Source organism: Lingula anatina, chromosome 1 (genome assembly GCF_051362555.1).
Source record: "Lingula anatina isolate TDL-2025a chromosome 1, LinAna3.0, whole genome shotgun sequence".
Classification (NCBI taxonomy): Eukaryota; Metazoa; Brachiopoda; class Lingulata; order Lingulida; family Lingulidae; genus Lingula; species Lingula anatina.
The window spans coordinates 7,002,300-7,013,959 of record NC_141767.1 but is presented as its reverse complement, the minus strand read 5'-3'; the positions used below and the strand labels follow the sequence as shown (position 1 = coordinate 7,013,959).

Sequence of the window (11,660 nt, the reverse complement as noted above, 5' to 3'; positions counted from 1 at the left end):
ACACATGACTGGTTACTTATCAGTCTTTTATTAAATTTTTTTATGGAAATTACTATACATCTCACATCCAGTCACTTTCATATTCTGTACTATAGGTCACAAACTACCACAAAGCCCCTAAATATTATCTTCCAGAAAATTGAACTTTTAGCTAATGGAAATATTGCTACTAGTCCAATTGGACTATCAATGTGAAAATACTGAACAAATGCCTTGGACCAATGGCTAATGTCACATATTTTAACTCGTATTATTCAACATATTATGACTTATATTAAATGAAACCTTGTCAGAGGCAAAAAGATTTTAAAACATCCTTTTCATGTAAATAATGTAATGCCACAGAATGAGAAAAAATTAAGAAGGGCAATAACAATGTTCTCTAAAAATGCATATGGATAAAACAACACATGGACCACATTACTGACAGTCACAGACAATATTTTGATCTTGCAAAATACAATTATATTTACTAGGCTTACTGTGACCTTCCTAGGATACATACATTGTTTAATAAATAATTTTTTGTCTTATATAAAATGAAGAATTAAAAGCAGATCCCAAATATTCATTTTCATTGAAAAGAAAATGAGGACTTGTAATAAATAAAAGTACAACAATATATTTAATAATTGCATTAATACGTAAAATTAAATATCAATAAATATTATAAACTAGCATGACGAATTGTTTTTTTCTTGCTAATAAAATTAAACAATGTCTGTAAAAATACTGTAGGCTTGTCTGAATGAACCCAGTGGCCTGCCCCTTCAATGTACTGTACTTCAGCATAGATAAAAAGTCTGCGAATCTCTTCAAAATATTCCTCTCTGAAATAAAACCCCATTCATCTTAATGGTACTAAACAATTTATTCAAAACTCATTAGTTGGAACTGGAAAATGAAACTTATATGTAATGTATAAATTTGCAAAGAAAATAAATAATCATAAAAACTTTAAACAGTATAAAGCTCAGTGTGTGTATATGTGCAAGTGTTCATGACATACTTCACTTATACTTACTCAATATAATCAGAATTTTCTCCTCCAATGAATAATGTCTTCTCTACATAAGCTTCAAAATCATCAAAAAACGGAAATCCAAAGACATTCATTAGATTATTTTCAATATAGTCCAAATTACATCTCCACTGTATTATTGTATTTTTCTCCACTAAGTTGGTAAGGAGGAAACTGCGTACTTTTTCACTCTGAAATAAATACAGAACATTATTCTCCAGCAACTCCCCCCCCCCCCTCAAAAAGTAAAGTATTTACATTAAACATTACAAATAATTCAACATTCCTTTGATAAATCTGAATGATATAATACTAAGAACAGATGTCTTCTTCAAAGAACAGCTATTCCTTTCAAATCAGATTATGATATGTGACATGACATAAAATACTTTCTTACTTTTACTGCCTCCTGCAAAACTTCATCAGCATTCCTTCTGTTTTCTATCAAAGATTTTGACTGATCCAGTTGAACTTTCCTCATAGTTTGAATGTACTTAGGGAAGTCGGACTTTGTCATGCTGAATTGCACTGGTGCATTGTCTACTACCACTAACTTCCTCACTAGTTCTGGCTAAAATAACATGAATATTATTATCATCCAATAATCACTGGTGTAATTAAAATAAAATGTGTGGCATGAAACATACCTGTATCAGATTTGCTAAAAAGATCTGTGGTTGGGACAGAAAGGCTTCTAATATCACCCTCTTGGTTGAAAACAACTGTAATTATTGCAGAACAAAATACAAACCTGTGTAAGAGCTAGTGTCATTGCTGTTTTCCCACCCATGCTGTGTCCAATGACAATGGCTTTCTCTATCTCCATGGTTTGCAGCAAGTTTGTGACATCCTCACTCATGGCAAAGTAGTCCATTTCTTCACAGTGAGGGCTGTCACCATGGTTTCTGCTATCTACTGTAATTACCTGTTAAGCATTGAACAGCAGCCATTCATTTAAACAATATTAACAATTAACAATCATTTATAAAACAAATAAATAAATGTTCATTGGCTGATAAAAAAATCTAAATATTAAAGGTAAATAAAAAAACATATCTTCAAGTTATAAAATTTTTTCATATCAATGATAAAAGAGAAAGTTGAAAACTACTTTATTTGAAAAACAAATCAAACAAGATATACCTTTTTTCCTCTTCTGCTCATTGATTTTGCCAGTGAATGCCAGTTAGTTCTTGATCCAAACAATCCATGCAGTACAACAAGTGGACAATTATCTTCCACTTTCTTTGAGTTGTATACAGTATGGGCTAGCTTCAGAGGACTGAATTTGATAATAAAACATTTTGTATTAGTTTTTGAATCACTTAGAGGTTTGGCTTTCATCACATCAGTTCAGAGTTGTATATTATCTCGCCCCACCCTATCCCCCACCCATTACTGATAAAAACTGAAAATGAAACAAAATAATAGTCCATACATATGTACCACAGAATCTTCATTTCAGGGTCACCACATATTGATTTCCATTGACAAGAAACTGAGGACTTGTAAAAAATAAATAAAAGAACAATAACATAACAATATATTTCATACTAGTATAATATAATGCATTAATAAGTAACCAGCACTCCCCTGACATCTAATTAAACAAACGACAGAGATTAAAAACTTTTTTCATGATTTTTTACTTCACAGTGACATTTCTTGAGGTGAATTGAATGAACTAATGCCAGTACTTATGTCAGTAGTGGTACAATGCTTTAATTTTGCTTTTCAATAGTGTGGAGCAGATGAAGGTGAAAGGTAACTCTGCTTACTAAGTACTGAGACAAAACTTAAACATGGAACGAAACAGTTAGTAAATATATAAATAAACACAATATGTATAATATTACTCAGCGACCATTTACCAGCACTCCCACTGGCAATCTGTAGTAAGATGCTGTTGGCAGTGTTGTTACCTAACTAGTACATGTAGTACAGTAGTAAATTGTACGTCATCAGCAACCAAGAAAGCTTACCCAAGTATACATGACATTTTTCTGGCATTGAGTTGGTGACAGAGACATGCTTCACAATTGAAGAAAAGTCTTTTAAGAGACAGCATTCGGTCTTCGCTGGTAAATCCAAAGCTTTGGACAGAGTGATTGTCTTCAAGGTGAAATCCGTCTTCTGCTCCAAGTGTATCCGGTTAAATTAAAGTTAAGACTGCGACTCGGGTGCCGACACCAGGGAAAATGTTTTCGACATAATTTTCATTTATCCAAGGAAACCTATCCATAGTAAAGTTTTAATTGTTGCAAACAGTCTCATTATCAATATTTCTCGATGAACAATCAACCATAAGACGTGTATCACTTTTATTTGCTTGTAACCCCAATCTTCAACTTAGTGTTCTCCAAATACCTGCACCTGCGCATTGTGAAATACGCCTTTATACTTCCGGATTTACATAGTTCACCTCTTCCTCGTTCGGGATTGTATTGGAAATTAATTAATGGTTTGAAAACAGAAACAGCCAGAAAATAATGGCCAGGGACTATGACCATTTATTTAAGCTTCTAATCATTGGAGACAGCGGTGAGTGATAGTAGATCTAATGTAGCTAGTGAATTTGTCAACACTTCCGTTGTCAGTGTCGGTGACAGACTGGCACTGCGAGCTGCGAGTCGTAGCTCTAGCTGATAGGGGATTGGACACCCCCCAAAGTCAGAGCTGCTATAGGATTATACTGTTGTGATATCAGATCGTACAGATATGTCAAATGAAGGCCACGGGTCTTGCTGTTTGATGTTGCCCATAACATTGGATTTTGACTGCAGAAAATACCCTTTGACACTCGGATCTCAACTTCAACTTCAAGGAGCCCCTTCTTTGACAAATATCCAATTCAGTGGTTGTGGCTTCAGTCCTATTCCAGGAACAGCAGATGATTGATGGGATGCATACCACCAGATGATATGTTATTATGAAGTGCTCTGTATTGGATATTTGATTTGTAGTTTCTGTTATTAAATTTAGAGATTTATTTCCATCAAAAAGATCAATATAAGACATTGAGCCACATTGATCATTTCAAGCAATGTTCAAGCAAACAAGAATTTTCTTGAAACACAGTACATGCATGGTCTGAATAATGACTTGGAGCACTTCTTAATACATTTTTAGATTCTCTTCTGTATTTGAGTCAGAAAGTAGTATGTAAAGTTTATGTAAGAACAGTGTCTGCTAATCATGCAGTGTATTGTAGGTCCACTTAGTATCTTCCTTTACCTCGTGCCTTCAGTTGTTGCACACTTGTGGAAAGTCAAGGGGTTTTACCACTGATGAAAATCAATTAACCATCATAATTTGGCCTGCTTAATGACAGGTTCTTGGGTCTCTATTCCATCCATCCGGTCATCACAATAACAGTGTCAAGTATGCAAATTTTTCACCTTATCATAATGGCTTCTGCTCTGACTGTTGCATGCTCCGTAAATATAAAAGTAATATAAATAGAAGTACTAGAGACATAAAACTTGGGCTAAGCACATTAGTGCTTACTAGTCAAATGGGCTTCATAGGCATCCCAGACAGTGTTCTGGAGGGTTGGAAGTACAGTAAGTGTATTTCAGTTTCTTCGGCATTAATTTAAATTAAATTTCTTAAATATACAGTATGTTTCTTAAAGAGTGATAGTCACTAAGCCATCAGGAGCAGTTGTTGTTTTCATCAAACCCTTTACCCTTACATTCTACATTCTAGCTTTTGGATATTTTTGATGCATTCAAATAGAGCCCTGTTCAGTATTCATTTACATGGAAATCCTCTGTACATGGCCTGATTTTTAAAAGCATCATATTTTTTTTTTTTGGGGGGGGGGGGTTATTCTACAGTTCATTTAGCAAAAAAAAAAAAAAGGTAAAAATGATTTAAAGGGCAGTAAATAAAAAGCTGTGATGAAAAACTAAGATTTAAAGATTTTTCTGGCTAAGGAACAATTATCTAGTACTTTGCCAACCACATCTCTGCCAATTTTGCAAATCTGAAATGCAGTATCTTCTTCTCTGCTTTGTTCCAGTTGACTTAGTAGATGTATACAAACATTCTTTAATAATGTATGAGCAAGTTTATTAGTATGGCTACCCCTTGTTATTCTGTATTTATAAAAAAATGAGGAAGTATACTTTTTAATTGATTTGAACTTTTAATTTTTGGTGTTGAAATAATAACAGAAGAACCAAATGCCTTACAAAATGCCTATGCTTACATAATGCACTAGAGAGAAATGTATAGTGTGTAAAGTAGGCATCATATTATTCACCAGATTTTAAACTGCATGTCTGAGTCATCCACTAAGATCCAGATTCAGGCAGTTATTTAATGACTGAGTATTGTCACAGATTCAGCTTGAATAAGACGTAAAAAAGAACTTTGACGGAAATGAGAGTACAAGTACCATGCTGATTTCTTCCCTTTTAACAAGCTTCACTAATTACAGATTGGTAGAAATTGGTGCAAATACAGTTTTGTTGTGAATATTATGATTGTATGCAGATATTTACTCTGAAAGCAACTGTTATGGAGTAGCATTTCATGGAATTGAGGGGTGCATTCACAATGAAGCCATTACACTAGGTAGATCAATCCAACTCCGTCGGGACTCGCTGAATGCAATCAGATTAACTGAATGATATACCTCCTGGAGAAGCACCCGTTAGTGTTTTGTGAAGGTGTGTCATTCAGTCTGAATGCATTCAGCAAGAGTCTCTATGGGGTAGGATGGGTCTACCTAGTGTGATTATTTCACTGCAAATGCACACTAAGATATTTTTAGTCCTGATTGCAAATTTCCTATTATTTAGTGGCTGGTTGACTTCACTATTAAGACACTTCACATTTTGATCATTGTTAATGCATAAATAAGACATGAACATGAATCGTCAATTCTTTGACTTGAACCCTCAAACATTTTAGATGAATTGATTCATGGGTTTATTTTGTCATTTGCTCAGTGTTGATGTTAGAACCCTCCAGTTATGAATATTGATGTAGATTGCAATGATGAATACCCTCTTACCACGTTTATCACCTAGATGAAATGTTCACTTATATGTAAACATTATCTTATGAGAACAGCCATCAGACTTGTATATTACTCTGTATCAGTGTAAATTATTTCTATTGTAAGCATTTGTTTTTCATTCAATCCATGTATGAAATTTGTGTAGGAAACTGAGTAATACATGCATGCTGGTATAATGTTCTTATGAAATTTAACACATGCAAGACATATTATTTATCTTTATATTTTTCTTTAATTTTTTTTCCAGATGATTATTTGTAATCATTGAAAGATATGAAATTTAACCATTATTTGTTTAAGAAAATATTTACTGTAAATGATTGCATTGATCACCAAAGATTTTGAAATTAATCATAGTTAAAAGGGGTTGTATATGTTGATAAAATGGCAAAAAGAAATGAAATTATGAGGAAATCACCTAGCTAATAGATTTACAACATATCTTTTGATAAGATGTCTTAGCCATTGCTGCTGAAAGGTCAAGCATCATTCTCTTTTCCATCTGATACTATAATACAATTATCTCAGGTGTGTAAGAATCCTACCTTTTCATGTGTACTAAAGTGTCAAAAGTCAAAAACCCACTTTCTGGATATTTTCATGTAACTTGACCTGTAGCAATTTCTGCCATGGAGTGGAGTGGCACAGTGCCTTTGTTATCTTATCTGTCTTTACATAAAAGGTGTAGATATTTGCTGTCAGTGGTTGGAATTAATTTCAAGGGAGTACTAGAATTTACTTGATGTTGAGACTGTAGATAAACAAAGAAGCAAAACCTGGGCAATCAGACAATCATGTTGAATTAAATCAAGTACAAGGATTTAAGATTAATAATTTACAATTTGTAACTCCGTTAGTGTGTATAGAACTTCCATGGAAACTGTTGGTCTAGAACTGCACCAGCTGTAAACTAATGATATTATGATGTAAACATTTTCCTCTGTTCTTTACAGGAGTGGGTAAAAGCAGCTTATTATTGAGATTTGCAGATAACACATTTTCAGGTAAGCATTTAGTTATAACTTGATGTATATGATAATGTCACTCTGAAACATACATATAATATATGAGCAATTTCACAACTGCGGAAGATGGAATACATTTCCCAGTTTCTCCCCTTTGTGATTTGAGAGATCTATCATATTTGAGTATTTATAATTTATGTATTGCCCCCATTGGATTCAGTTATATTTTGTCTAGTTTTATCTTGTAAATGCTACTAGAAATCAGACAGTAACATTCAACAGGGCAATGAAGCATACTGATAAGTAACAATCAAGATATGCCAATGTCTGTATACTGAGCTTGTGCTGACTTTTTTGTTGAGTCATTTCCTTATTTAAAATACAGTGCTTTTAACCAGATTGCTTTCCAGCGAAATGTTTCCTGTCTCATATTTGTTTTCATTTGTAGTATTGTCATGTTATTTTACCTCTGGTATTTTAAGTAAGCAGTATGCTGAAAGATGATTTTCTTTTCTTAAATTTTATGTTTCAACCATTGTTTGGATTAAAGGACAGGGATGTAAACATTGCCAAGTTGACAGTTTGATATTTTGTGTGGGGAGTGCAAAACAGGTTTTTGATCAGTTGTAAGTAAAGAAAGCCATACTGTCAAAGTACTCACCAGTTTTGGCAAGATAGCAAGTGCTTGCATATGCATTCTTTTTGTCCCATTTTTAGCGAAGCGCCATTAAATGTAAGGTTGATTTTTTGTATTCCAGGTACATATATTACCACAATAGGAGTGGATTTTAAGATCCGCACTATAGAAGTGAATGGTGAAAAGGTAAAACTACAAATCTGGGATACAGCGGGCCAAGAAAGGTTTAGAACCATTACATCAACGTAAGTTAAACAAACATGACGTCCTCATCATCATGCTTCCTGGTTTTGATGCAGCTTTATTATTCTGGCATTTCTGTAAGACTGGGGAGCACATCTTTTATCTTAGCAAAGATAATTAGATTTTGAGGAAAACTTAATCCATGAAAGTTCTGACCAGTAAACCCTTACCATTGATCTGTGACTACTGATGCATAATAGACATGCTTTTAATGTCTGGTTGTTCAATAAGATCAGACACTGAGGAGATATATGTTAATGAAGGTGCTTGTTCTGCTTGGCAGTAGTGAGGGCTAAAGAGTGCAGTTTTCTTTCTATTGTGCTAGAGAGAATTTATTTGTATTCTGCAAGTATTTTTCTCTATGCAAATAATTTGTATAGTGCAGTGGAATGTACCTGTATAAATAATTTTTAAAACGCTTGTTATTTTGAAATGCCTTCACTTAAACTTGAAGTATGTTACAGGATCAGTGTATTGGTTGTATAAATGAAAACCTCCCCAATGTAAATATCCATGTAGCAAGTTTCAGAATTTTAAAGTAATATGTTGACCAGCAGCACACTGTAGGTCACATAGACATGAATGCATTGCAGAGATATGATGTATTAGGGAAAAGTTAACCATTGAAGACCAACAACTTTGTGTCAGTATTGATGATATACTGATGATGATAACATGGAACCCCTAATATATTTTCTTGTCAGCAAAATTTTAGGTAGTAAGGCAAAAAGATGAGACCTTTATCCAAAAATTTGCAAGCTGTTTTCTTTTTCTTTCTTTTTTTTTTTTTCAGATATGAATTTTGCAGTATCCACCAATCATGGATTTTGAAAACAAATTTGCAATTCTGGAATGAATAAATTTTGCTTAGAACTGTAGAGCATGAAAAAGGAAGTGTTTATATTGCCTATACCTTATTGCCTTAATGTAAAGTTATACATATTCCATGTTATGTTTTTCAGTTATTACAGAGGAACACATGGGGTTATAGTTGTTTACGACGTCACTAGTGGAGAATCTTTTGCCAATGTCAAACGATGGTTACATGAAATAGATCAAAACTGTGATGTAGTGAATAGGATTTTAGGTGAGTATACGATGTACTGTTCATGTATAGCTTGATTTGGTAGTGAGTTGCAAAGGTTGGGCTTACTGAGTTTCAGAAGTGCTGTTATTGCAATTTGCAAACCTAGATGTGCATGTAATCTAGGGAGATGTCGCTCTTTAATTATCACAACAAACCATGTGTGTAAATATGCTCACATTTTGAAGGAAAACAATTCAGTATGTACACTGTAGTCCTTGCATAATACTTTATATGGAATTTGTTCTAGTTGGGAACAAAGATGACAACCCTGATGGCAAGGTGGTTCTAACACATGATGCACAAAGGTTTGCTGAACAGATGGGGATCCAGTTGTTTGAAACCAGTGCAAAGGACAACAAAAATGTAGAAGAGGTAGGAAGAAGGCAAAGCCTAAATAGGTGGTACTAATATGTGTGTTATAATAACAATATTTCCTGATACATGATTTGGGTAATTAGCATGGTTTAATAACAGCGTTTTTGTCCAAAAAAGATGCTATTCAATGTTTTTGGTGCTGATTGTTGTTTCAGATGTTTCATGCAATCGCAGGATTAGCCCTGAAAATGAAGAAAGAACAACAAACTAAAAAACAAGAAGAGCCTAAAGGATTTCAACTTCAACAAGGCCGTATTATAAAGAAGGACAAAAAATGTTGCTAATACATGCATGATGATAAATTTGAGATCAATATGACATCCAAAATTTATTGATTGATTATGGTGATTCATAACTTGATTACTGTGATTTCAGATGTTTTATGCAATCACTGACCTAGTTTTGAAGAGCAAGAAAGATCAGCAAGCCAGGGTTCAAGAAAATGCCAGGGATACAATCCAGCTCAGTCGAAGCAGTGGAAAGAAAAAGAAGAAATGTTGTTAGTTTTTTAAGACATTGGTATATTATTGTGTACATGGGAACAGAAAAAAAACTCAAAAGTCATTTCTCTTTTTTAGTGGAGGACAATTATATGTAGCATTGTTGGATAGAATCAGTCATTTGTTCATTAGTAAGGGGGTGGTTATATTTCTGCCATGATGTCATAGTGGCATGTGGGGATTCTACATGAAGCATGCATTAGGTATAGATACAGAGACTTGATCCTGGCGAAGTGCAAATTTCTTTTACACTAGCTCTATTTGAAAGATCAGGTATGAAGAATTTTACTGTATTATCATCAATAATGATTTTAAACCAGAGAAAACACTCTGATCGACTTGAACATCAAGATTTGTCCACAGGCACATTGATGTACACACAAGGAACACATCTCAAAAACGAGACTGCCTTGTTCTGTTCAAGATGTGGTTTAGCAATGTGTCTTCTTTTTAGTGATTTAGTATTCAATCAATAGCAACTCAGCATGCCTTCATTAAGGTGTAGACACTAATGGTGTTTGTATAGTTAATGTGTTAACAGATGACCAGATCACTGCATGGGTATCGGGATATATAGAGATATTGCTTATATTTCAAATTTTAAGTACATTACATTGAGAGGTGCTCATGTCTATTGCCATAAATTCTGTGACATAAATGCTTCTCGTCAATTGTAGATGGATTTTTCAGATTAATTTGGCTTTTCAAACTTACGCTATTGCAACCTTAAGTGATTTCTCATGTTAGTTTACCAAAATGGCACTATAATTATTTTGAATTAACAGAATTTTTAAAATTTTAAATGTTTGTGGTAGCAAATAATAATTTGCCAGAAGAAAATGAATGGGTGGTATGAACCAAAACAGTGGGTGTTTCCAGAAACCATGGCATTAAAGAGTAGTTTTACTGGTGTTTATCAACCTACAGTCTGGCATTAACTATAGAGACTGGAATTACTGAGGTCCTTCTAGTGTGGCAAATAATATGTATATGTGTGTCTCAATGATATACGACTGAGTGATTTGGAAATTTAGTGTAAAATGCAATATTATCAGAATGAAGTATAGAAGAAACTGTTGTCGTTTAAAAATTGCATTGTACATACCTAATTTAAGTCTGGAGATACCAGTGCAGTTATGTTGATTGTATACAGTACAGATGACATTTTAACAACATGCAGAACTTGACCTTTCTCATAAACTGAAGACAAGCTTGATAGAAGAGAACCCAACTGGGATATGTAATAAATGTCAGCCATATTGAAGATCAAGTTTGTAGACATTTGTATTCATGGAAAAGTGGGTTAGAAGCCCATGGGTTACCTGGAAACTTCAGATTAAATCAAAAATGAGAATTAATGAAATATACCAAGATAATGATACCATAGGATACTCCACTGGAAGTGAAGTCTGTGAAAAAAGAATTGTACATAGAAATATTACTGATAACCTGTAGTCAGATGTGAAAGTTTTATTGAAATGAGTTGATCATTGTTTAACATTAGGGAACAGTTTAACAAAATGACTGAATTTTTATAGCTGTCTGCTTCATTTTAAATGATAATCAATAGCTCAATGTAGTGCCTGGACACAGTGGGGTTTCAGAGGGGTGTAGCATTTGTTTCAAATGTCCTGAATGAAATCTGAAGCAGGATTGCTATAGTGTATGTTTAAATATGTGTATAATGCTAATATTTTGTATGCTGAGAAGTAAAACAGTGTGACATCTAAAGTGATGTATATTTGTCTTTATCTAAAAATGATCTGGAGATCAGGAACATAAATATAAAATTTTCATCTTAAA

The 11,660-nt window shown here is 33.6% G+C and overlaps 2 protein-coding genes across 4 annotated transcripts; one reads left to right on the top strand and one right to left on the bottom strand.

Moving 5' to 3' along the window:
* Nucleotides 1–12: 12 nt before the first annotated feature.
* Nucleotides 13–3,283, bottom strand: LOC106174339 (sn-1-specific diacylglycerol lipase ABHD11). The gene is made up of 6 exons (XM_013555870.2): nt 3,004–3,283; nt 2,165–2,303; nt 1,773–1,946; nt 1,419–1,592; nt 1,025–1,212; nt 13–830 (listed from the first exon to the last, which is right to left on the bottom strand). The coding sequence occupies exons 1-6, from the start codon at nt 3,087–3,089 to the stop codon at nt 668–670; spliced, it is 924 nt and encodes a 307-aa protein (XP_013411324.2). The 5' UTR covers nt 3,090–3,283; the 3' UTR covers nt 13–667.
* Nucleotides 3,284–3,377: 94 nt separating this feature from the next.
* LOC106174331 (ras-related protein Rab-35) lies at nt 3,378–11,588 on the top strand. 3 transcript variants are annotated; one of them, XM_013555861.2, is made up of 6 exons: nt 3,378–3,562; nt 7,004–7,054; nt 7,774–7,897; nt 8,858–8,982; nt 9,230–9,354; nt 9,733–11,588. In XM_013555861.2, the coding sequence occupies exons 1-6, from the start codon at nt 3,511–3,513 to the stop codon at nt 9,859–9,861; spliced, it is 606 nt and encodes a 201-aa protein (XP_013411315.1). In that variant the 5' UTR covers nt 3,378–3,510; the 3' UTR covers nt 9,862–11,588. The 3 variants fall into 3 exon arrangements, with proteins under 3 accessions (XP_013411315.1, XP_013411312.2, XP_013411313.2); XM_013555858.2 differs by lacking the exon at nt 3,378–3,562 and adding an exon at nt 4,521–4,584; XM_013555859.3 differs by lacking the exons at nt 3,378–3,562; nt 9,733–11,588 and adding exons at nt 4,521–4,584; nt 9,513–9,691.
* Nucleotides 11,589–11,660: the final 72 nt, after the last annotated feature.